The sequence below is a fragment of the Octodon degus genome, unplaced genomic scaffold, assembly GCF_000260255.1.
Source record: "Octodon degus isolate 3935 unplaced genomic scaffold, OctDeg1.0 scaffold00053, whole genome shotgun sequence".
In the NCBI taxonomy this organism is placed as follows: domain Eukaryota; kingdom Metazoa; phylum Chordata; class Mammalia; order Rodentia; family Octodontidae; genus Octodon; species Octodon degus.
In genome coordinates this window covers 13,902,125-13,928,954 of record NW_004524629.1, presented here as the reverse complement: position 1 = coordinate 13,928,954, position 26,830 = coordinate 13,902,125, and the positions used below count along the sequence as shown (strand labels likewise).

Here is a 26,830-nt window from a genome sequence, read left to right as displayed (position 1 = left end):
AAAGAAAGTCTGGATGAAAAATAAAGAACTTTACAGATAAAATATTCAGCAGTATAAGAATATTTTATTTCTATGAGTTAGGGCTCATCTAATGAAGGTATTATCATCCAAAGGAGGAGAAAATAGAGACCTAATTGAGAAGAGGGAGATTGGGAAGAATTCTACAGCATTTTAACTTTCATTTATGTACAAACATAAATGAAATGGGAGAGGTGGGTAAGGACTGGGAACAAAAGAAGAAAAAAAAACACATAGTGAAGTGCAATAAAATTCAGAAAACACAAAAAAATATAAATGGTGTGTATTATGCTGGCCCAAGCCATCAATTTAACTGCTTCCAACATGTTAGTTTCTTTAATTGTGTGACTATTCAGTCTATAATAAATATAAGTAAAAGCATAGTTTAAAATTTTCTAATTGAGGGGCTGGGGAGATATCTCAGGAGAATTAGTGCTTCCCTGGCAAGCACAAGGGCCTGAGTTCAATCCCTGGTTCCACAGAAAAAAAAAAAAAGAAGAAAAGGACAGAGATAAAAATCAGACTATGAATACAAGACATTAGAGTCAAATCTCCAAAGAACTGATTATTTAGATTGTTTTCTAAATCACTTGAGTAGGCATATGCACTGAATAGGGCACTAACGCCCACAATTTGTTAACAAAGATTTAAAAGGTATTAGTTGCAAGTGGAATATTATTCGGGCATTTCTCCCCCCAAAATTAAAAAAAAAAAAATTCAAAACAAGCATAGCTACTGTGAAATATGGGACAGTTCTTCAGTGCTGAAGCAGGAGTCATATTGCAAAACTGGTCAAGGAAACAGGAAGGACCAGTATCTCCTGCTGCAGAGCCCTCACCAGAACAGGGTTCCTATCTCCCAAGTATTTCCAAAACTATGCTTCCCTAAGGTTAGCCAATCTGAATCAAGTTCTAACAAGCCTTATGGGGGGAAGAAAAGGCAGGAAGGAGGGTAAATTTAAAAGGATGGGAAAGTGATATGCTTTATTTCATTTTATAGGCAAGTCATCAAAAGCTTCTCTGACATAGTAATGTATGAATATAAAAGGGACCACACCATGTGAGTTATCTAAGCAAGGGGAAAGAACATATAAAAAGGCAAGTAAAGCCCAGTCATGCTTGGTACTTGCAAGGCACATAAAGGTGGTTGCCGTGAATGAGCAGTAGAAGGTTTCCCAATTAGGAGGCATGAGTGGGGTGAGGTGAGGGAACAGATATAAGATACTACAAATGCTACAAAAGTCTTTTACTTTTCTGAATGAGGGAAGAAGCCTGGGAAAGTTTTCAAGAGAAGAATGACATGACCTAATGTACTCTTTACAAGTTACTGGTTACTACAACAAATAGCCTCTCTGGACATGAAGAGTAAAAACAATAAGCCTAGCTAATGAAAACAGGGCAAGTGCCTTTGAATTGTATAAAACCTAGGTAAGCGACAATACCTCGGGAACCTTTCCATGTGAGGCTATAAAAAAACCTCTGAATACAAGGTATTTCTGGATTTTTAGTTGCTGTTGTTTTTACCTTTTCACTCAAAAAAACTTGCAGGAAAAAAAAAAAAAAAACAGCAAAACACAAAAGACAATTCACAGTTCCACACTGAAAATAAGTGGCTAGGACTCTTTGGACTTTCATGAAATGTAGACAAAACTATAAAATTTCAAGATAACATTAACATGTGAGACTAATTTTGTTACACTACAGAAATACACAACCATGTACCTTAAGAAGTATATTTGGTGGGGCTGGGGAGATAGCTCGGTGATCTAAGTGCCTGCCTGGCAAGTGCAATGACCTGGGTTTGATCCCGGGTAGGTACTGCATGATGTGCTGGTCCTAGAACCCCAGGAGCTGTGCCAGCACTGGGAAGGCTGAGACGGGAGGATCACTAGAGTCCTAGCTGGGAAGTGAGAGCCTGTACCAAATAAATTTCAAAAGATTAAAAAAAAAATTTAAAGTATATCTGGACATTATTCCCCACCACCACTAGAATAGTTTATGAAATACACACACACACACACACACACACACACACACACACATTGGAAAACAGTGAATTGGGGAACTTGGAAAAAGTAAGACTATTTAAAATTAAAGAGTATATTTTCCATATAAAAACTACTATAAACAGATTTCAATTCCTAACCAAGGCTTCCAAATTAACCAAGTGATTAACATCATCCTCTAAAAGCAGTGATAAAATAGCTAAGCGTCTCTATCCTTTTAAAATGTCAACTATCTCCAGATCAAAGATATGGTTGTACAATAGGCTAAACTTAAATTTTACACCTGCTAAAAGAAGACCTAAAATGATTCATCTAAGGTATAATTACTCAAACGGCCCAAGATTGAGGTCAGGGCTGGAGGAACCCAGCACATTGCCATTTTACTGTCCTATAGCCAATGCTTAAGAAAAGAAAAAAACTTTTGGCAGTGACATGTTCACTGAACACACTGATTATGGAAAAAAACTACGTGGTAAGTGTTTTTTTTTTTTTTTTTTTTTTTTTTTTAAAGCGCAATGAGGGCCACAGAGATAGCTCAGCAGTGTAAGGACCTGCCTAGGCAAGTGCAAGGACTTGGGTTTGCTGAGCCAGCCACTAAGACTGTGAGTGGTGGTGTATGCCTACCATCCCAGTGCTGGGGGGCAGGAAACAGGAGAATCACTGAGTCCAAGTTGTGTAGTGAGACCCTTTACCAAATACACAAAATTTTTTAAAAAAACACAATGCTATGAGTTAACCAAACATTAATGATCATAACCTGTTATACAATATACTTAACTAAGAATCATTTTTCCTTGCTGGATTTCAAAACAGCAGAGGAGTAATGACAGCTCAAAGAACTGGAAGGATAATCTCAAAAAACTGATAGTTGTTAAAGAGAAAAAGACAGTGAGAGTGGGAAGTAGACTAGGTGGGACAGTCAGGTTGCCTAAGTCTACATTCTTCCCTATTTCAGCCTTTAATAAGTTTATACACATATAGTACTTAAAATCTTTACAAAGAAAATGTGTGTATGCACATGTGTGTGTGCGTGCGCACGCGTGTGGTACTGGGAATCAAACGCAGGGCCTCATATATGCTAAGCAAGTGCTCTACCACTGAGCTATATCACTAGTCCCAACACATATTACTTGACTTCTCCAAAACCACTCAGTTCCCTTCTCATAGAAATGCAATATTATACAGTCATTCTGGGCTACTATTGAAAACATCATCAGAACTTTAGTACAAGATTTAGAACTTGCATTTAGGGGGATATACATTAAAATGTTAAGTTAAATGTTGGAAGTTTCAAAAAGCCAGTCACCTTTTATCCTAATTTCCAAACTAGTTTTTGTTTTTCTTTTCTTTTCTTTTTTTTGGCCAGCTCAGCCCACCCTAGGGGCAGGGCTGGCACAGCATGTGCTGCCGGGGATCAAATCGTAGTCCCTGTGTGCTTGCCTAAGTTTGCCTAAACAGACGTTTTAGACCACTAAGCTATCTCACTGGCCCTCCAAACTATTTTCAAAAAGCTTGAAAATAGTTTGGAGGGCCAGTGAGACTGGATAAGGAAAAAAACAAGAGAGAAGAAAAAAGAACTGCTATTATCTAATAGAAAGAGATATAACAGCAACAATAGTTATACATTTCATATCATTATTTACCAATAATAAAAAAGAATTTGAAAAATCACCCCTTAATGCACTGAAGAACACATAAGACTGAAAAAATCTTAATAGGCATGTTAAAAGACAAAAACAGCATATTTAGTTTTTCAAATTCAGAAAAATCTTAGATGTACTGTTTTACCCAATACAATCCCCTCTTCATCCTCAAAAAATTAAACATGTCATTGAAATTGACTTCAATCTTCCCTCAAAAAGGCACTTAAAGATGATTTGATCTAACCATGCTTCATTTCTAAATTTTAGAACTCACTATAAAGGAGTAAAAAAAAATGTATTGTGCCTGGAGGTAGGAAAAAAAATGACAATTTGAAAAAGTTTGTAGTATTGTTATGGTCTGTGTCTAGATGTCCACCCAAAGCCTCATACAGTTATGGAGCAGGCTACTACAGTTTTTGATTGATCCATGGTCCAGTGCTGGGATTATGGGTGTGAGTGCTATAGTCACCCTAGGATGAGTTGCATGTGTACAATATCAGGGAGAGAAAGAAGCTTGCTTTCTGCTGCTCCTCCCTTTTCATTCTTGCTGCTTTGGCTGTTTTCCACTGCCATGAACTGCTGCCCTCTGCCATGTGCCACTCTTCCTTGGAGCCAGCTCAGTATAGCCCGAAACATCCACAAACTGTGAGCTAAATAAACTTTGCCTTCCTTAATTCTGGTCATCAGATATTTCATCTCAGCAAAGAGAAAAAAAGTAACCAAAACAGATCTTAGTTCAGTGTTTGGTGGTGCACATCTGTAATCCCAGCACTCTGCAAGGCTGAGGCAGGCAGACCAAGTTTAAACTCAAAGTGGCCAACTCTGGGAGACCTTATCTCAAAATAAGAAGGGCCAGGGATGTACCACCGTGCAAAGGCCTTGGGTTCAGTCTCTGGTTCTGAAGGAAATAAAAAGTCTGTAGTCTTAATATGGATATTTGAAAGATAATAACCAAGTTAGTGTTGTATACCAGCACTAAAATAAGAAAAGCAACTCTCCACAAATAAATTCACTCTATTTTATTATCAACATACAAAAAATAAAACACAAAGGTCTTAAAATGAAAGGCTTTCAAATTCTCAAGATGAAAAGCAGAATTTTAAAAAATCAGACAAAAGTCTGATTGAGAAGGGGAGATGAGAAAAAAAGTGTACCTTCTTATTTTCCATAACTTGTTTTTGTATACTCATTTAACTGATTCTGGCAGTCATCTGTTCTATCCTTTTATGCCCCCAACCAAGTGCACACCTCTAGCTTTCTGGTCTAATTTTCAAATTAACTCATCCGAGGTAAAATTCCAAAAGACAGAGGCTTCAGCAAATGAGCAAATAACAGTGAGATTTATTTTTCTTTGTCTGTGCTTTTAGCACTTCAGGAACACAAACTCAAAACAATGCTTATAAGATATCTCCTGTCCAACACATTGAGAGATGAAAGCAGGAAAAAGTAGTCTGCCTAATGAAAGCAAACATTAACAGGTCTTTGAAAGACTCCCAAATACAGAACCCTAATAATTTAAAAAATAATAGTAATTTTAAAACACACATAAGAAATTTCAATAATATGAGAATCAGACAACTGATTTGTCTAAACCAAACAACATTTATCTGCAGTCCTGAGGCAAGAAGGACCCCATGCTTAGGAACAAATATTCCAAGTAGATACAAAGTGTATCTGAATATTCCAACGTACTTCAGAACTCATCATCTATTCCATTGTTGGCTATTTTTAAAGTTATTAGAGACTTCAGTATTAAAGATTATTCATGCTAATTCTAAAATCTATTGTTTCTAAATCTAAATGTTCAGTCACACAAAAGTAAGCTCAGTCTCCAAGATTCTTCCCTAACATTCAGTCAAAGATCCCAGCACTTCCTGTACGGGCAGATTTATGCATTACATTACTTTGCCAGACCTGCAACTCTAAGAGCATGACATAGGAATGATCCACATGGCACCCACTCAAACATCAATGAGTTCAATTAAACAATCTCTCAATTCCTATTTTTAAAATTTGTTAAATGTTTTTATTATTTTTAAAAAATCAAATTATCTTTCATCTCAAAATTTATTTAAAATGAGATTCTGTGGTATCTAGATAAATTCAGTAATATGGCTTCCAAAATTTTTAAGGAACAATTTTAACAGGGATTAAATACAAGCTAGACAAAGGGGTAAAACACCTCATTACACTAGTAAAAAAAAAAAAAAAAACCAGGTATAACCAAAGCATCCAAAAGGGGTAGTAGGAGAGAATCACAGGAATCCTACTTATTAAAACATATTTTGAACACTGAATAGAAACATGGGTTTGGTACATCATGGTTGAATTGTTTTTTAGGGGAGGTTTATTTTTTGTTTTTGGTGCTGAGGACCGAACCCAGGGCTTCTAGCTTGCCAGGCAAGCATTCTACCGCTGAGCCAAATCCCCATCCCCAGTACATTATGAAACAAAGAGATCACAAGCTATTCATGCTGGTTTTGTGGGTGACTTTTGTTTTTGCGCATTTTCTGATTTATGGCTGTATAATTTTAAATTAAAAATGGAAAATATAAAGCTATTTCCATCTCATTTAACCTTAACACCTACAAAGAAAATATGACATGTTGCTGGATTTAACTTAGAAGTGCCATTAACTAAATCACCCATGGCTGGGCTGCTAAAATAGAAATGCTAAGTCTATTTAAAGAGAGTGAACACCAGAGGCAAAATTGGAAAGGCAAGTACAGAGAAAACTGACAAGCTGTAAACTGAAATAGATCACTGGCCTGTACATCAATTAACACTGCTAAAACAATCTGTGCAGAGCTCAGAACCTGGAGCCCAAAACTGGCAAGTGCTGTGCAGGAAGCTCATGGAGGCCCCACTGTTCTTCTAGTGATAAAAAGCTGCCCACAGACTTAAGAACTTTTTATCAGAAGGCTTCACATTTAATTCTTGAATGTTCCCTAATGGTAAAAATAAACCAGTTTAACCTTAGATCTGTTTAAAAAGGAATAAAAAAGTACAGACCAGCAGTTATCCCCATCCTTTGGTCAGATACATGTTCAGAAATAACATCATATTCCAATAGCAACCGGGAAATATAGGTTTATAGAGGACTGAGGTTAGAGTAAAAACTGTAGTCTACTAATTTAGATAGCACAGAGAAACCTTCCACCTCCCTGCTACACATACCAAATATTTATTTCACATCTTCACAAAGGAGAAATAGAAACCAAGTAAAAGAGGACAGAAGAGAAATACTGTAGATTTCTAAAGATGATGTACAGATCAATGGCAAATATCAAGGGTTGTTAATAGGTAAAACAAAAACAATAATAAAAAAACTCTAAAGCAGCAGAACTAAGTATGTAGACTGGGCCCAATAACAAATTAGCACATTTTGTCTTTCAAGGAAAGTCCAATAAAGGCTAAATCAAAAATCAAAAGACAGGTTCATTCTCAGAATTAGGGTCCCTAGTGATTTCAAATTTTCAATCATGGTAATTCAAGCTTTACGGGGGGGAAAGAACTGCCAACCGAACATATGAATACAGGCTGAACAGGCTTTCATCTGGATAACATCAAGTTAAGTGATGTTTTCTTGCTCTCCAACATTCCTTTCTACCTTCATACAGACCATACCCCTCATATTAGAAATACATTTGTCTTTTAGACTGATGACAACAACACATATTTCACCATGGAGCTCTCTTTCAGACAAGATTGTGTCTAGGATGGTATGACTGCAGGTGCCTCTTAGCTTTCTTTCCAAACAATCATTTTCATGTCTCCTTTTCCCTATCTCAACCATCTAATTCAAATAACTCTGACTGTATCTGGCTATCAGGCCAGCTCTTTTACAAGCTGTTAATCACTGCTAGTTTCATTTAAGCACTAATCATAGGCAAAATTGTAAGAGCGCCTTAGATCAGTCTCCAATAATGAAATACAGTAGTGGATTCACCCTATTTTAGAAAGTTTCACGAAATTAAGACTCAAATGATGAATAAATGTAGTAGAAGCACATTACTTCAGATTATCCTCTCTGAGGAACTTGATAACACCTGCCACTACAGTCAAGAGGGATGAAGACAGGACCATCGTAACACCAACATCTGCAGAGAATCACAAAACCAAAACCCACAGCTCTGTAAGAAATCTGTTAGAGTAAATGATAAAAATCACAAGACCTCTCTTGTGAAAGAATTAGATATATTCTGCAATCTTCCTACTTCATAGAGAACTCTAAGTAATTATAACCAAGATGGTTAAGATTTTTTTTAAAGCCAAGATCCCTCCTAATTAAGACTTTTAAGGTAAACAAGTACAAACAAATATTTAATAACAAAATGACAATGCTTTGAGTTTTTTCATTTTAAATAAATGCATCATAGAAAAATAAGGACAAAGTAAAAGTTATAGGCTCAATTACTCTTTTTGTTAATAATCTAAATTGATATAGGGGTTACTTTATACTTTAAAAAAATTCTTTAAAATATACTGTATATATCATATAAAAATTAGAAAATGAATCACGTATGCAAATATGTAATTTTAAAAACATTTTTCTGTAAAAATTCAGATTAGATTTTTCAATGTAAAATTATAAGCTAAAAATTATTAAATATCAATTAAATATCAAAAACTTTAAATTTATACTCTCAAATTTCACCGTAACAAAAGGATGGTCTAATTTAACAGCACTGAGTCCTTCTATAGACTTTTACTTCTAGAAAATAAGGCAAAATTGAATTGGGTAATTAACTACTGTTCTTTATCTAGTTTAAAAACAAGACAAAATAACTCTACAACCCAGCACTTTAAAGTTTCTCATGTTAATGTTAGACATATTATATTTTCGGAAAATATATTTTATATAAATTGTATTGATAAGAATATACCCCTCAGAACTAAAGTATGTGTTAAATGAGGTGAATTATACATGCTGTTGAAACTCTCTTCCATTAGTGCATGGCTAAAAGGCAGTAAATATCAATTAGTTGATTTGGAAAGGGCTCAACACTTATTTTATCTGAGTAATTCTTATTTATCCCTTAGGTTTCCCTTGTTACTTCTCCCAGAGGCCTTCCCTAAATCCAGATTATGTGTCCTAATTATACACTCCTGATAGCACTTTTTTTTATTTTATGTATTTGGTACAGGGTCTACAGGGTCTTACTACGTAGATCGGGCTCGTAGTGTTTCTCCCATTTTCAGCCTCCCAAGCACTGGAATTACAGGTGTGCACCACCATGCTCAGTCTCAATTGCCTCTCAGTGCACCCCAGGGGTGGGGGCGGCAAAGCACGTGGGGGATCAAACCCCTGCTATGCTCTGCCTAAGCAGGCACTTTAGTCCTCTAAAATATCTGGCCTACCCCTAAGAGCACTTCTTACTTCAACTAACAAAGTACTGGGCTTGAGAGAGAGCTCAGCAGTCTAAAGCGCCTGCTTAGGCAAACTTATGCAGGTGCAGAGGACCACAGTTCAATCCCTGGCACCACATGCTGTGCCAGCCCCACCCTCAAGGTGGGTTGAGCTGGTCAAAAAAAAAAGTATTTGCATATATAATTGTATTGTAACTATCTGATCTGTAAAGAATGACACAAATAGGTGTTCAAATATTTGCTGAAAGAAGTCAAAAGTAAAGTTAGAATAGCCTCAGAGTGTTAGAAGCCAATCCTTCAGATAGGCTGTGGTAGTAAATGAGTGAGGGTAGGGACAGAAGCAGGAAAGCCATGGGTAGAAAATCCCCTCAATTAGTCTATTCCCTTGTGAAGGAGAAAGTCTTTGCAAAACCTTCTGTAATCACGAACAACCAGGTCAGTGCTGATTCCACCAATCCATTCACTTTTAACATGTACATGCCTGGCTTAAAAAATAGATGAATCAATTTAAGAAAATGGGTTTACATCTTATTTACTTGATTAAGGCTTACCTGTCATGGGATCAAAGAGCTGATTAGCTTCTAGGTCTGTGAAAGTACTACAACAGACAGGACATTTGAAGGAAGCCCGGTTGGTGGAATCTCTCTCATCCGTCTCAATCCTCCTTCTCATGTGGTCTAGTTTATATTTTACCACATTAACAAGAGTACGATAATTGATAAAGTAATAGTTATGGCGAGTGGTTTTCCCATCTGCAGCAGTCTCTACTCTCATCCTGCATTTAATGAATTTGTCTCCTTTTAAATTATTCAAAACTGATCGAAGTTGCTTCCGATCAAACTTGAGTAGCTCCAACATATCCTCCTCTTTCACACAGGAGTTCCGAATCAAGATGTCCAAGGCCAACACGTGCTCAATGCCATAAAAACCCCGGATCACATACTTGGCTAACCTCTTCAATGCCGCTGGAACCTCAGTGAGGACATCTGGGTCTGCCATCCTTAGCAGCCAATTTTGACTTTATAGATACTAAATTAGAAAAAAAAAAAAAATTAGTAGGCATGAGAACATTATAATTATTTTAAATCTAGAATAATTAACATGTTACTAGTAACTAGTAGCTACACTATTCTTGGAATGCCACCAAGGAATCCAAGCATTGTTTTAAAAGACTTCTAATATCTACATTTTATAGGGAAAAACAGGGTTTTCTTCTACATAAAAAAACCTATAAATCAAAGATTATACTTAAAAAAGTGAATATATTTCATTTTCTTTTTTTTTTTTTTTTTTTTTTTGCAGAACTGGGGATTGAATTCAGGCCCTAAGCTATCTCCCCGGTCCCTGAATATATTTCTTATATGGTTAGTTCCACGAATGACAGTGTACCTGACTCAAAAATAGCTTATTTATAACATGTTACACATTATATTGTTACATATATTACTATATAACATTATACTAAGCCAACTTTATTTCAGAAAAAAAAAAAAAAAAAAAAAAAACACAGAAAGAGACAGTTTTTCTCCCCAGTACTCGAGATTGAATCTAGTGCCTTCATATTGAGCTATACCACCTGCCCCTTTCTTTCACTTTTCACTTTGAGATCGTCTCACTAAGTCGCTAGGTTGCAAAGGCTAGTTTCAAACTTGCAACCCTCTTGCCTCAGCCTCCCAGTGTTGGGATTATACTCACACTACCAGGTCTAGTGATTCTCAATGTTCTCTAGAATACTGGAAACCCTCCTGAAAAACCCAACAGTTAAGAGTATCTTTAAAGTGTTTATATTTGCTTTCTTCAGTAAAACTTTTCTACCCACTTCAGGATGTTTCAAAGGGTCATGCTTTTACAGTAAGATCATAACAATCAAGAAACCATAAGCAATCAGCAGTTGTGATTTTTGACAAAATCATTAACTGCTGTAAATCTGAAAGAAATGAACACTTAGAGCCACAGTTTTACCAACCTTAAAATGTTAAATCTTACAATTAAGTAAACAACATCTAGTTGTTTTAAAAGACAGCATAGAGGTGGTGGTACTAGTGCACAATAGTTTTTTTAAAAAAAATTTATTATTATTATTTTGTATTTTAGGGAAATCTAACTACTAGATTGGATTTGTACTGATCCGCCTATTTACAGCCTCCCAAGAGCTGGATTACAGGTGCGCCACCATGCCCAGTCTTGATTGCAGTCTCAGCACGCCCAGGGCTGGGGCTGGCAAGGCAGGCCTAGGGATCAAACCCCAGGCCCCTGTGCCTGCTTGCAGGTGCTTTAATCTGCTGAACTATTTGGCTGGCCCCACAATATCCTTAAATACTGGATTCTTTATAGGACAAAGCAGAAGCTATGCATGCCTAATTTCCATGGCATGGCCCAAAAGCTATCCCTGCAAAGCTCAAACTGGCATATGTTTCTTGTGTTTTGACAGCTGTGCAGTCTGACCAAATCCTTTAAAGCACTTCTAAGTCATTTAAAAATTTATCCTCTACAAAATAAGGATAATGGGGATGTTGTAATTAATAACTGAAAATGTATATAAAGTGTAAAGGAAGGGCAAGGACAACTTCCCTTATCAATTTAAGACATTCTAAAGTACAAATGGCCAGGCTATTCAGACTGCATCTAGTGAAATTGTCCTAGGAGTAGAGACATTTTTAACAAGAGAACCCCACCTAATTATTCAATGAAGATAATGTTCTGTCATTAAAACTAGTTTTAACTGAAACTTTACATTGAGATCAGTGGATACAATATCAGATTTAATGCTCTTTTCTATAAGAAATATTTTTATAAGCACTGTACTATACCATAAAAAATTCCTGTGTAACCAAGCTATATATCTATTTTGGGTCTACCTATAATAAAAGAAATAAAGGGAAAGTCAGTTACAACAAAATACATACTTTGTATATAAATACTCAGATGGAACTATATACAAGAAGAAAAAACAAAGTAACATCTAGATTCAAACCAGCCATCCTAGATCCTTTCCAGCTCCCCAGGCATTAAGGATACCTGTATTCCATACTAAAAGAACCATAACATGCTACTAACCCCATTTTGCTCTCCTGTCCCAGTTAATCTGTACATTGCACTTAAACTCAGTTGTTTTGTTGTTGTTTTACACATGTATCAGGCAGCAGAATACAATAAATGGCTTCAGAAATGCCCAAAGACCAAATAAAAGGCAAATATCAATATAACCTGTATCTTCAGTATTATGTCCTATTATTGTTTTTTTTTTCCCCTCTCCTCCAACATATTCAGTGCAGCAGATCAATGGTTCACAATCATGGCTGTATAGCAGAATCATCTAATACCAATCCTGGCCCCTATTTTCAGATGTTCTGTTTCAGTTGATCTGAGAGGGCCAGATACCAATTTTAAAAGCTTTCTTAGATGCCTCTATATGAAGCAAAAGTCTTGACCTTTCTAGACAATCTTTGTCCCTAGATATTAAAAACCCTGCTAGTATATATCCTACCTGGAGAGGGTTAGCCTGAGTCTAAAACACCTTAAGGAGCGCTGAAGATTACAGTAAGGGAGTGACATAAGAACTCTGTAATCCAAAAATCTAGGGCTTTGAATCCCAGTTATACTTGTTTTAGGGAGGAGGTTAGTGGTACTGGGGATTGAATCCAAGACCTTCACACTGAGCTACATATCTATCTAATATCTCCCCTTTATTTTGAGACACGGCATTGCTAAGCCATTTCTTTTAGTGTGACCCCAGAAAACCCTCAGCCTCTATTTCTTCATATATAAAAAGTAATAAAGTGTATTTTTCATACAGTTGATGCATGGACTACCTTCCAGACACTGTAACCAAAAAGAAAAATGTACTACAAAATGGGTAGCACTTTTAGAGTATCTTTGGAAGAAATGAGGCATTCACTTTTAGAAGTCTATCTTTGAGAAAGTAACTATCATATTCCTCTGAAAATACCTAGCAGGTCACTGAACAAATAAAACTGGACCTGAAGAATGAGGTCAAACTGTGCCTGTTTCAAAATCTACATTTTGAAATCCTGTCTATGGCCCTACCACCCTGAACACGCCCGATCTTGTCTGAAATCCTCTCTCTAATCACCTTATCTCCTCTACCTACCTTCCCTTCCCCACTCATGCTGAATCTGCTTATTCGGTCTCTAGATTTCTTAATGTACTTAAGGCAGAAGTCTAAAAGGCAGGCAATACACATTTTGTCATCTGAAAAATGTTCTACATATTATGTGAATTTACTGTCAAGAAAAATCTAGGTTTGCATGATTTCAACTTACAGCTCCTTCTGAAAACTAGAAATAACACTTAGGGAAGGCATTTGGTTGGTTTCTGGAGATTTGAGTGTGTGATCTCTAATAGTCCTCACTTCTTTCCTTTTTTTTTTTTTTTTTGCGTGACAGGGTCTCACTACACAGTTTAGGCTGTTGTTGAAGCTACCATTAAGCCCAATTCACAGGGATTTCCCCTGCGTCTGCCTCGTGAGTGCAGGGATTATAGGCCTGTGACACCATGCCCAGCCTCATTCCTTATTTCTCTTTATATCTATTAGTCATCACACAAACTCACCTACCCGACTAGCCAGTCCATACCCACAGGTACTCTAATCATACAAATACCAGGCACACAGAAAAATAAATTTGAAAAGAATTAAGTTCTGCTCCCCTGTCAGTCCAATGCCTAGAGACACCAACATACTCTCAACTGCATGAGCCACTATGCTTTCTTCCGTTCAGCTTCCAGAGCTAGGTCCAAGCCCCTTTATCCTATCCATCCTTAAAGTCTCAGACGACGTTTCTTCACCTAGGCCTTTCCTCCTGGTAGCATACTCGGTCCCATTCTTGTACTTTTTCCCTGTCTACCTTTAAGACCAGGGCCTTCACCTTGATCGCCAAGGAAGCTCAAGTATCTGGCACTGCTAATCAAGTACTTACAAAAAACTTTCAATACATCTTCCAGCCACGTGTTCTTCCAACATTCCCATCCTGCTAACTTCCCCATTCACTTGCCACTCCTGCTTCCCTAATAGAAAAAGAAAGCTGTAAGCCACTCTCTTTTTAATCCTACTGTGGCTTTAAGCAGGAGGTAACTCAACAAAATTTGATTTTAAAAAAATGCTGACTGCGGGAAGGAGAATAAAGGAAAAATGAGTAGATGCAAGGCGTTTAATTCGATTATTTCAGTATATTACTGCTTTATTTCTGGATGAGCCTGGATTCTACACAGCTGGCTGCATTTTTTTCTGTTACAATACAGGCGTACAGGCGGTGTTTCACTGCACGTTCCACTTTCACACAAAAAAGAGGCACGAACCGCGCCGCCCGAGCTGCGATCAGCAGTGTTCCGTTCTCCCCACTCCAGACCCCGACACCTCACGCTCCCATAGACTCTCTCAGATGGGTCCGGGGCCACACACCGCGCAGCCAGTTTGTCCTACCCGTGGTCGCACACCGGCCGCTCCGGGGTCAATGATTCTTTGGAGGACCAAGGCAAGAGGGCGGGTAGAGGTGGGATTAAGGAAAGAGGCGCGGAGAGCACAAACCATGAAATAGGACGCCAGGCTAGGGAACTGAGAACAAGGAATAAGGTTTACCGAAGTTTACGAAGCGAATGCAGGAACAATCCCCCACTACAGCTTCCCTCAGCACCTCAACTACCGGCTTACAGGAGCCCACGCCACCCGTGCGACAAAGAAAACGCCTTATTTTTGCGACCAGCCTTGGAACCCACCCTTTCCCTTTAACCAGACGGACCAATCAGCGAAGTGAAGCCGTCAATCAAGATGGTCGAGCTCCGAATGGCCAATGAGATTGAAGATGCTGTGCTCCATACCGCTCTCTGATTGGTGTAAAATCCCGGAATAGGTGGTAACCGGGAGGAGGCAATGGCAAGATGGCGTCCCTGGATCGGGTAAAGGTACTGGTGTTGGGAGACTCAGGTGAGTGACCTAATCCACCTCCCGGCACTACTGAGTTAGCCAACACTCTACACCTTTCACTGCTCTTCCACTCTCCCCGCCTCAAACTTCCAGGCTCTTTACTCCATAACCAAAGTACCTTTCAAGGTTTAAAGACTACACTTCCCAGAGGACTTTGCTCCCTTTGACAAAGTGGCAGCATCGCGAGGAAGAGGGACGCTGAGTACTTAAATGACCTTTTTCAGCCTTCGCGGGCTTCGCAGTCAATCTGAGAGTGACCCCAACCTAGAGTATATTGTCAGTTGCTTTACTGTTTAAAAGTGTGCGGGCTTTGAACATTGTTTTGGGACTCGTGGTAAGCATGCAGAAGTTAGTAGGACTGTGCCTTTCAAGATTTTTTTCCCTTAAATCAACAAAGAATGCCGCAGACAAGGGCTTTGCATATATTAACTCGGAGATCAGACCTGTAAATCCGTTTTACAGATGAGAAAAGTGAGGCAGAGAGATGTGAATAATAAGACTAGTTTAAACCCAAAGTCCATGGACTTAAATATTAAGCTGTGTTTTGCAATGAAATGTTTTAAGTGGTGGTCCAGGGTTCCTTGCTTCTATGTTCTCATTTAATCAAAAACTTATGTGCTACATTGTAAGGAAAAGAGAAATTAAGCCCAACTGAGCCCATTTAAATGTTAATTTTTGGGCATCTTGGACATTTGCAGAAGTCTGTATTCCCGCTTCCACCTCATGGTCCTTTTCGTTCCCGCTTCCATCTCTACTCCAGTTCTCCGTTAGTACCTGAATAAATGCTAACCATTTATTGACAAGTTTTCTGGAATTGATCTTTGAATTTGTCCTGTCATCAAAGACACTGTGCCACGTGTTGGAGGTAAAGAGAATAAGTTCCCAAAAGTTTAAACTCAACTTTAAAGTGTATAAAATTGAAATGAGGAAAGGAAAATTAAGGATTTTTCCTGTTGCTGAAGTTGATTTGCATTACAGTGTATCTTACAGAAAGTATTACTTAATATTGTAAAAATTGCACTATGCAATTTTGTGAGCAAAATTCTAATTTATGTCACCTTCATTTCTTCCACCATGTAGCTGAAGTCAGTTTAATAAAATCACTCAGTTTTACAGATAAAAGAGTAATGGTGACTTAAAGGGCCTTAGCAAAAGTAGCACCAGGTACAATTTAAAAGTAGAATCCAGAGCTAATACAGTTCTTCATGATCTGTAGAATAGATGTTCATTTTGATTCTCTTTTCTAGTGTATTTAACAGCCACAAAATAGTATAGGAACTAGTTGACTTTTTATGTTTCAGCAGGACTGTATTAGGTGCTAGGGTTATAACTGTAGAATCAAGCTGGGCAAGCTGGCCTATAATCCCAGTACTCTGGGAATGGAAGCAGGAGGATTATAAATTTGAGTTCAGCCTGTCTTAAAAAAATTTTTAAAAAAGGGGTGGGGGACACTACTAATGTAACTCAGTGCAAAGGCCCCGTGTTCAATCCCTGGGACTAAAATGGAAAAAAAAAAAGTGTATTAACTGGTAGAATTGGTGGCTGTACTAAATGAGGGAAAGTGTCCAGGCTCTTAGTAAGCCCCCTCCCCATTATGCTTATTATAAAACAAGATGCAGCTGCGCTCACCAGAAAAGTGATTGATCTTACTACACATTCACTGTTAGGCTATATATACAAAGTCAATTGTAGCCTTGTTACCAATTTCTTTTTTAACAATGATTTGCTACTTGACAGATTAAATTATATTTTTTTACACTTTTATCTGCCTTTATATTTAAGTTTCACAGTTTGTTTTTGTAGGAAGCAATTTCTTTTGTGAAATTTTGAGGCTTTCACAAATGTGGGAAACCAGTCAGACTGCTTCACAGTTCAGGGGAGCCTCAGGACACCTGAGACCTGGCTTGTCTAGCACAGGTGCATAGCGGGATATTCATATGTGACCATGACTTAGCATGGGTAAGCACATATGTGCTGGTTATGGTACTATGTAAGAATGTAAATATGAGATAATAACCTGTATAAGAATTCTACATAAAAATTCAGACAACTCTTGTGTTCTGCTGTACTCTATGCTGTTTGCTGTTGTGGCTGATGTCTTGCACATGTAATTTTAACCTTGAGACCTCACCCTCAAAAGTCTCCCTTGGGCCTCCTTAGTGGACCAACAACAAATATATAGAGGATTGAGATTTAAAGGTTTGTTTTGTATGCTAGAGAGATATTTGATAATTTGGTGAAGAATTTGGAAATTCTCACTAACATAGACATACTCTTTTGTCTTTGTTCTTGCAGAAATAGGGATGAGCTTAAAATGACCACCTATATTTGGAACTGACATATATTTGATTATGTTGGGCCTTCTTCCCCAAAGCAATTACTGTACAGTCTTTTGATATACCTTAGTTTACAAGGTGGAAATATAGAATCGGAACCTCCAAAAATTCTTAAAGAAATGAATAGCCACTATTTCCTAGCACTTCAACTGTGCCATCCAGTGTTGTCTAAAACTTATGTCCCAAAACAGTTAATTCATGAAGATCTATACAATATGACTGCATGAAGATATTTACCCAGATAAGCCTCACCTGGTAGCACACTCCTATAATCTCAGCACATAGGAGGCAGGAGGCCAAAGTGATGTCAGATGAGTGAGTGGCTGCACATATGGATATACAAGAAAGTTCATTGCTTTGCCTCCTCATACAGACCTCCAATTAGATCCTTCAGCATTAATAATTAGATTGTCTGAGCCCAAGAGATCTAAAAGGAGATAAGAGGTTGCCTCAAAGTAAAAAGCCATCATGTAGAAAAGAGAGTAGAATTCTTTTTATCCAAGGGCCAAGTGGTTAGTTGCTTTTTAAAAAAATCACTGTATGGGAGGAGTGGTGTGTCTGACTATGGTGAGTGCTATCACGGACAGCATTGAGGTGCAATCTAACAGTGCTATGGAAGAGATATCTGTTTGGATATACAGGATAGAGGGATTACCACTAAGATTAGTTATTCTATGATTATAAAGTATGCTAAATAGATTAAGTCACTGAAAAAGAAAGGAATTAAGTAATATAAAATTACTGAAGACCACTGTTTTTCCAAGGAAGACCCCTGGACTAGGAGCATCAGTATCACACAGAGGACATAGTGAAAGTACAAAATCATAGATCCCCCTAATAGATCTACAAAGTCAAAAAATTGGAGCAGGGTTCAGCATTCCGTATTTTAACAGGCCTTCTGATTCTGATGCTAAATTTGAGAGAATCACTGCTCTGAACCATCTTTTTATTCAGTGAAGTTTGTAGTATACTGTACACAGCCTTTAAACAGCCATTATTCCTACACATTTTCAGTCTTATATGATACCATAATAAATATATGACCCAAATTCTTATCTCTTTCACAGGTGTCGGAAAATCTTCACTAGTTCATCTTCTTTGCCAGAATCAAGTGCTGGGAAATCCATCATGGACTGTGGGCTGCTCAGTGGATGTCAGAGTATGTGTCTCATATAATTTAGTTTTTCAATAGTCTTATTAAAGATAATTGCTTCAAACTACATGACCAAATTATAGTACTATAGTCAAGATTAAATAGTGATAACTAGAATTTATTAAGCTTCTACTATATGCCATGTACGAATGTTTTACATATTTTAGCTTAAACCATTTTAAACTATAATTTATAATTGTAGAAGCTGAAGCATAGAGAAATAACTTGACCACATTCACTCAATTTATACAAAGCAAAGTCAAAAGCTAAACCTAGTTAGCCTGATTCTACAGACTTGTTTTAATTATTGTGCTATATACAGTATCAGTTTACTTAACATGCTCTGTAAATATTCCTACCTAAGCTTGTACCACTAAGACTGCCAACTTCTGGCCAAAAATGTAGCATAAATTCAGAAGCTTCTTGAACCTTATTTCTCCTTTTTTTTTTTTTTTTTTTTTTTTTTTTTTTTTTTTTTTTGGCAGAACCGGGGATTTAACTCAGGCTGTTAAGCTTGCCAGGGAAGCACTTATTCCACTGAGCCATCTCCCCGGCCCCTGAACCTAATTTCTAAGTCATTTCTTCCATCTTCCACTTAGGGAGTGGATACAGTTCTCACTGAAACAAATATCTTCACAGACATTGTTGGCTTTGCTATTCTCAGCTAGTTCTGATCAAACCTATCATCTATTGTCATGTCTCTCATCTTTGATGTAAAAAATAAATAGGGAAAAAATGGTCATTAACTGGATTGACAATTGTTTTCCTTCTGTTCTTTGAAGTTGGTGTTTCATAGGCTCTAACTTATATTGCTGTTGATTATCTCATTGTATGTTTTATAATTCAAAACTATTTATATCTTCTGTAATATAAGCCATTGAGCAAGGTGTTTGCTGTAGGATATTTTGTAGTTACATTTTACTAGATTAAATAAATTCATTTCTATTGAAAATGAGTTTGTATCATGAATCAGTATTGAATTTTATCAGTTGCATTTTCTTTTTTTTCTTTTCATTTTCATTAGGGAAGGGTCTACGGGATGTCCAGGGTCTCACTACTAGATCAAACTCATAGTGATCCACCTGTTTATAGCCTCCCAAGTGCTGGGATTACAGGCGCGCGCCACCACGCCCAGTCTCATTCTCTATCTCAGCGTGCCCTGGGCCCGGGCCGGCAATAGGGCTGGGGATCAGATCCTGGCCCCTGCGCCTGCTGGCAGGCGTTTTAATCCCCTGAGCTATTTGGCCAGCCCTGCATTTTCTTGATAGTCATGATTTTCCTACTTTATTATATTAAGTAAATTATATTGATTGATATATTAATGTTAAAGCAACCTTTTACTGATCTTGATGTTCTAGTCTTTTCATGTATCATTAGATTCAATTTGCTAATATTTTTTTCAGATATTTTCATGTAAATATATGGGAAAGATTGCCCTACTAATTTCCTTTCTTACCTTTTCCTTATGGGATTTTGGTATCAGGCTTATGCAAGTCTTATAAAATGACTTGGTAAATATGATCTCTATGTGTTCTCTGATTGTATCAGAGTATTTCTCCTTATATATTTGACTTCACAAATGAAACTATCTGGACTTAAGACTTTTTACATGGGAAATTTTTATTTATTTTTTTAATTTATTTTTATTTATTTATTTATTTATTTTGCGGAACCAGGGATTGAACTCAGGCTCTTGCGCTTGCCAGGGAAGCACTTATTCTACTGAGCCATCTCCTTGGCCCTGAAATATTTAAATAACGTTAAATAAAATGTGAAAATGTGTTTCTTCTGTCAATTTTGGTGATTTATGTTTTTAAAACAATTTATCCACTTTAGGTAAATGGTCAAAAATGTGTTCTCATTTTTTATTGTTTTTCAATAAGGCATTTGAACAGTAAGACTGTTACTGTACATCTTACGAGAGCATTTTGTTTTTTCTTTCTTGTCTGTGTAATTTTTTGCTTTATTTGTTGTTTTCTTCGTAAGTCTTGCTAGAAAGCTGTCAAAAACCAGTTTCTGGCTTTGAAGGTTTTCTATATTATATGTTTGTTTTGTATTTCACTGATGCGTCCTCTTATCTTCATAATGCCCAAGCTTTCTTGGGTTTAATTGGTTGTCTTTTTTATTTTTTTAATGTAATGAAATAAGTGCTTGCTTCATTGATTTCTTTCAGGTTTTGCTTTAGAGTTCTGAAGCTTTAAAATGTTTAGCAGTGGAGATAGAGCTCAGTGACATAACTGTCTGCCTGGCAAGGGCAAGGTCCTGAGTTTGACTCTCGGTACAAAAAAAATTCTGGCTAGTCACTGTCTTTACTGTATCAATGACATTTTGTTCATTTTCTTTCAGTAAAAATATTGTGTAATTTTTATTGTGATTTAATTGACGTGTTATTTACTATCCTTCAATTCCAAATACTTGGCAATGTTGATTATCTTTTAATTATTCCTTTCTAGCTTATTTTCGTTGTGCTCAAAGAACAGATGCTGTTAAGATTTCATCTTTTAATTTTTTTGAGATTTTCTCTATGTCCTATTTTATAGCTGATTTTGGTAAATACTTCATGCACACATGAAAGGGGAGCTTATTCTATAATAGTTGGGTGCAGTGTTCAAAGTATGTTAATTGAAAGACCAGCCAAATAGCTCAGCAGGTTAAAGTGCCTGCTTAGACAGACTTGGAGGCTGGGTTTAACCCCCCAGAGTGAAGTGCAGGCCCTGCCCCAGGGACACGCTAAGACAGTGATTGAGACGTCATGGTGGCACGTGCCTGTAATCCCAGCTCTTGGGAGCCTGAACACCGGAGGATCACTATGAGTCCAGTCTATGTAGTGAGATCCTGTAGATCCTGTAGACCCCATGCTAAAATAGTAAGAAAAAAAAAAAAAAAAAGTGTCAATTGAGTCAAGGCTGTTAATCATGTTGTTCATTCTTGTATCTCTATTGTGGATTTTGCCTGCCTATTCCATTAGTTATTAACAAATAAATACTAAAATCTCTTACATATAAATTTTGTTTTTTATTTCTTTCTTTTTCAATATGTTACATTATATAATTAGGTATATGCTAATTTAATGCTGCTTAAACTTCCTGAAGGACTTAACATTTTATTATGTCCCTCTCTGCATCTTGTAGTACATTGTACTGTGAAGTGTGTCTTTTGTAATATCAAAATAGTTAAACCAACTTCATTCTCATACCGTACATCTTATTTCAGTCATCTGATTTTCATATTTCCTGTGTCTTTATATTTATGGAATGTGTCCTGTAAGCAAGATATAGGTGATTTGTGTTCAGTGACCAGTCTGACAGCTTTTATGTTTTAGTTTGATTCTTGGTGCTGCCCCCATATATTCTTCCTCAGAGTTGGATATGTTATGCCTGAAAGATGGATTTGAAGAAGTATCTGAAATTCTGATAGAGGTGAACAGAAGTTTAAGGAATAGTGGGTAGCATGTAGAATCCATTTGCCTCGTGGAAATAAAAATGGCCAATCATAGGACTTAGAGCAGAGATGTGCAAGACTTAAAAATCAGATGTTAATACAACGCTACTAGGTATTAACTCTATGGCAAGAAGAGAGAGAAGGAATATGTGCCAGAACCTATAAAGAACATAAGTTTCTTATACTATTAAGGGTAGAAGAATAATACACTGGAAATAGCTTTTACAAAGTAAGTAAGGCATTTCTTATTTCACAATTTGAAAGTAATTAGAATGTTTAAAGTGTGAGCAGCATCTATCGGAGAAGCATGAGTGTATATTTAGAGTAGAGGTAGGCATTGGTTAATACAATCAGGTTGAGAATAAGATATATTAAAATTTTATAGACATGGAGTCAGATTTTATGAGAAAGGTGGAACTCTTTGTAGAAAGAAAATTGAGGGCCAGCCAAATAGCTCAGCAGATTAAAGTGCCTGCAAGCAGGCACAAGGGCCGGGGATTTGATCCCCAGGCCTGCCGTGCTGGCTCCATCCCCGGGGCACACTGAGATGGCAATTGAGACTGGGCGTGGTGGCGTGCACCTGTAATCCCAGCTCTTGGGAGGCTGTAAACAGGCAGATCACTATGAGTCCTATCTAGTAGTGAGACCCTGAACACCCTTTAGACCCTTCCCTAAAATACAAAAAAAAAAAAAGAGAGAGAGAGAAAGAAAGAAAGAAAATTGAGGATTGAATGATGATAACTAGATAAAACAGAAAATAATTTAGAGACAATAATATAAGAGACCATCAAAAAATATATATGAAAGACTAGTTAAAGTCCCAATATGTGTGATAGCTGAGACTAACAGGTATATAAAATTATTTATTACTGGTAGCAATTTCAAAAGAAACTTTTATCTCAGCAGCCACCTGTACATGAGTGGAGACTTGACTGTGTCCACAGTTAATACCTTGTGTAAGTACCAAAGAGCAGGCCAACATGAAATTAGTTAGTTCATATCTTAGTTTCTTGTTGCTGGGACAAAATGTCTGATACTCACAAGTTAAAGGAAGAAAGGTTTATTTTAGCTCACAGTTTGTAGAGGTTTCTATCTGTAGTCCTGTGCCTCTAAGGCAGGGGAGCATCCTAGAGAGACATTGCAAAGGAGAAGGAGTCTGTGGCAAAGTAGATGGGAGGCAACAGAACAGCAGCATCAAATCTCTTACTCTTTTATTCTACTCGGGCTACAAACTTACTGGTTTGTGCCACCTACACACAGGGTGGTCCTTCCCATTATCCATACATAGACCTATGCTAAACAATTCTGTGGACTAATCCACTACTATACACCCTTAGTCCTAGTGTCCCACACCCTAGATACAGTATCTATCAAAAGCCCCACCTATGAAGGTATGAGGCTTGGCAGGACATCTACACATAAGCTGTAATATTTCTCCAGACTCTGGCCAAGTTGTAGAAGTAACAGTAACAGTTCCCTTTTGTAACCCTGATTTTGGAAAAGGTAAACTTGGAGTTTCCTAGGTATTGTCCTTTATGCTGGACTGCAGATGTTTGAACTTCTAACATAGTTTCAGAAATTCTGGGGAAGGCATAAAAATGCCCAAGAGGAGACAAGAGTAAAAGCTATAGTAGCCTTAAAACAAACATTGTATAACAATGTCACTGATTTTATTGGAATGATTGTAGTAATAATTGATTCCTTTAAAGTCAGTCTTATTTGAATTGCATTATTGTAAAAGAATGAGCATTTAAAACTAAAAATGACCTTGCTTTTATTTCTGTTCATTGAATCTTGGGCTGGTGAATTGCTGTCTTCCATCTTTGAAAAAAAAATGTTTTTCTTAAGTAACAAAAAAAGGCTTTCTTAAACTATAATCTCAAAGTTGTCATAGACATCTAAATCACTTTGATCATTATTATAAAACTAGCAGTTCTTCTCTGTAGAAGAAAAGTCATTAGAGCTTACCTGAATAACCTGGAAGCTATTTTCTATGGTGTCTTTTATATTGCAATTATAGTTTCTGTGTTACTGAGACCTGGGAGAAGAAATCTCCAGTATTAATATAGATTCATGAATACCCACTTTTCAAAACTATTAAGAGCCAGTTGGCTCATTAGTTCATTTCATATTTATTCAGAGTCAACTAAAACTAGAGGTAATAAGGTAATTGTTTAATTTCAAATTCTAGGTAAAGCTAATGAGTTGAACATAGGTACTCAATAATTGTTAACATTTTGGATTAAGTATTCAGTGCAGAAATATTCATAACTAAAGAGAAAAGTTTTATTTTGTGTTATTCATTCATTCTTGTCTTTAATTTTGTTATCACAAGTCTAAGGGAATACTGTAAGCATATGATCACTCCTAATTATGAAAACAAGACTTTCAAAGTTTAATCCTTTCACAAATTATGAATAAGGAAATTGATTTGTCATTTTTAATTCACTTTCATGGGATTTTAACTTTCTAATTTATACTTTGCATGCAATCAATATTTATTGAGTTCCTCTTTGGATAGAATAACAATGTACAAAGCACTGGAGGGAAATAAAAAGAGGCATAGTCCTTATCCTCACTAAGAATATGAGATGGATCTAGTAGATGGCACAAGGTTTATGTTTGTTAATGATCTTTAAAGTGACAATGATGATAGCTAGCATCTTTTAGTGCTTACTTTGGCTAGGAACTCATTTATATATAAATTAATTCCTAAAGCAACCCTCCAAGACTGATACTGCTAATGTCCCTATTTGATACATGAAGAAGTTGAGGCACAGGGGATTATGTGACTTGTCCAAGGTCATGTTGCTGGTTTAAGGGCCTGTATTCTTGATCACTATCTCTTATTCCACAACAGTATTAAAAAAAAAAAAAAAGTTCTTATGTTCAGTAAAGTGACCACTAGTCTTGTATAGTAATTGTCTTTAAATTTTATTTTTTTAGTACATGTGTATAGTCCATAATGTTTACATTCTTTGCAGGGTGTTGGTGCATATACATAAGTACATTTTGATTCTTTTTTTTTTTTTTTCATCCCTCGTCCTTTCTTTCCCTCCCCCGTCTATTCATCTCTTGATCCCCTTGTTTGTTTGTTTGGGGATTTTGTACAACTTCACAGTACATACTGCTTATATATCTTGTGTAAAGTTGGTATAGGCACAGTGATGAGCCTTTTAGCACTTTCATTGATAACAAATAGCCTGCTGTTGCACGCATATGGTAGGTTCGCTACCACTAGTATAGGTTCTCACCATATATTCCAAACTGGTCTGGGACTCACTTTATAACCCAGGCTGACCTTAAATTCAATGCAGTCCTCCTGTGTTAGTGCTGGGATTATCGTCATGTGCCACTATTGCCAGCTTGTATGGCAATTTAAATTTGAATTGACTAAAAATAAAAATGTAGTTTGTTGGTTGGATGAGCCACATTTCACTTGTTCAGGAGTCATACATTACTGATAGTTACCATATTGGATCCACATTTATATCACTGCAAAAAATTCTTTGGCAGTGATGGGAAACCTTTTAGAGCTTTTAATGATGCAAACTGCCTAAGAGATGGCAAGATAGCTCAGTAGACTAAGCAGGACTGGGGTTCAATCCCTAGCAGTACATGTTGCACCAGCCCCACCCCCTAGCACTGTGAGCCAGCCACTAAGTCCAGGTGTGGAGGTGCATGCCTGTAATCCCCGTGCTGGGGAGGCTGAAAACAGGAGAATCACTATGATTCTGACTCACATAGTGAGACCCTATAGACCCTGTACCAAATACATAGGTTCGCCACCACTGTTCTGTGGCACAGCAGTAGTCTAGAAAATAAACAATATACCAGTTCTAAGGAAAGGGACCTGTGTATGAAGCTTGTAAATTCTACCAAATGCCCATGACTGAATGGGCAACCTGGCCAACTGGGTGAATGAACTATTCCCAAAGGGTGAAAGAGGGAAAAAATACTAACTTCAGTTTTGTACTTGATAAAAAGGGATATCTATGAGCTTCTCTAATTGAAGCTGTGCAAAAAACATTTAGAGATGAGGTAGTAAAGCTCAAGAGAGAATTCTGGAGATAATCCTGAACCAGCTGAGCCATGAGGCTTTCATTGTTTTGTTTGGCTTGGGAGTTTGGCTTGGTTTGATTTGGTTTCATTTGGTTTGACATGATTTGGTTTGGTTTTAGGAAATAAGGTCTCACTGTGTTTCCTAGGCTGGTATGGAACTCCCAGGCTCAAGTGATCATCTTACTTCAGCCTTCCAAACAGGGGAACTACAGACTTATACCACCATACCACATGTCACTGTGAATGAGATATCTTGTTTTGGCAGATTTGGGATTGAACCCAGGATATCACATGTGCTAGGTGAACACTCTATCACTGATGTACACTCCCAGCCTTTGTTTGTGTATAGTGTGTGGTACTGGAGATCAAACTCTGCCATATTCTCCTATTTTTTTTTTTTTTTTAATTTTGAGACAGGATTATGCAGGGTTTGGATTTATAATCCTCCTGCCTCATCCTTCCATGGAGCTGGGATTAAAGGATTACAACACCATATCCAGGAATAAATGAGGTTTTGTTTGTCTGGTTGTTTCTTTTGTATTTTTTTAGGGAAGGATCTACAGGGTGTCAGGATTTCACCATTAGATCAGACTTGTAGTGATCCGCCTGTTTACAGCCTCCCAAGCGCTGGGATTCCAGGCATGTACCACCACGCCCAGTCTCAATTGCCATCTCAGTGCATCCGGGGGCAGGGCTGGCAAGCAGGCCCTGGGATTGAACCCCGGCCCTGAGCCTGCTTGCCGGTGCTTCAGTCCACCAAACTATTTGGCCGGCCCTAAATGAGGTTTTAAAGAAAATTTAGAAAAAGAAGACTGAGCAGTTTGGAGTTACAGAGATGAGGTGAAAGAGGGGTTGGAGAAA

At 37.3% G+C, this 26,830-nt stretch overlaps 2 protein-coding genes across 5 annotated transcripts in view; one reads left to right on the top strand and one right to left on the bottom strand.

Annotated features, from left to right (window-relative positions):
* The window catches only part of Gtf2e1 (general transcription factor IIE subunit 1), a 33,453-nt gene extending 18,684 nt beyond the window's left edge, over positions 1 to 14,769 (bottom strand). Inside the window, exons 1-3 of one of the 2 annotated variants that reach the window (XM_023717658.1) lie at positions 14,633 to 14,769; positions 13,974 to 14,061; positions 9,588 to 10,065 (exon numbers count right to left, since the gene is read on the bottom strand). In XM_023717658.1, the coding sequence (XP_023573426.1) occupies positions 9,588 to 10,035 (448 nt within the window). In that variant the 5' untranslated portion in view covers positions 10,036 to 10,065; positions 13,974 to 14,061; positions 14,633 to 14,769. The remainder of the gene's footprint in view (positions 1 to 9,587; positions 10,066 to 13,973; positions 14,062 to 14,632) is intronic. The other variant, XM_023717657.1, reaches the window with a different exon arrangement.
* Positions 14,770 to 14,886: 117 nt separating this feature from the next.
* The window catches only part of Rabl3 (RAB, member of RAS oncogene family like 3), a 49,561-nt gene continuing 37,617 nt past the window's right edge, over positions 14,887 to 26,830 (top strand). For all 3 annotated transcript variants that reach the window (XR_002821519.1, XM_023717656.1, XM_004633339.2), the window contains exons 1-2: positions 14,887 to 14,977; positions 18,381 to 18,472. Coding sequence is in view for 2 of the 3 variants with exons in the window: in XM_023717656.1 (XP_023573424.1) it covers positions 14,932 to 14,977; positions 18,381 to 18,472 (138 nt within the window). In the remaining variant the exon portion in view is untranslated. The remainder of the gene's footprint in view (positions 14,978 to 18,380; positions 18,473 to 26,830) is intronic.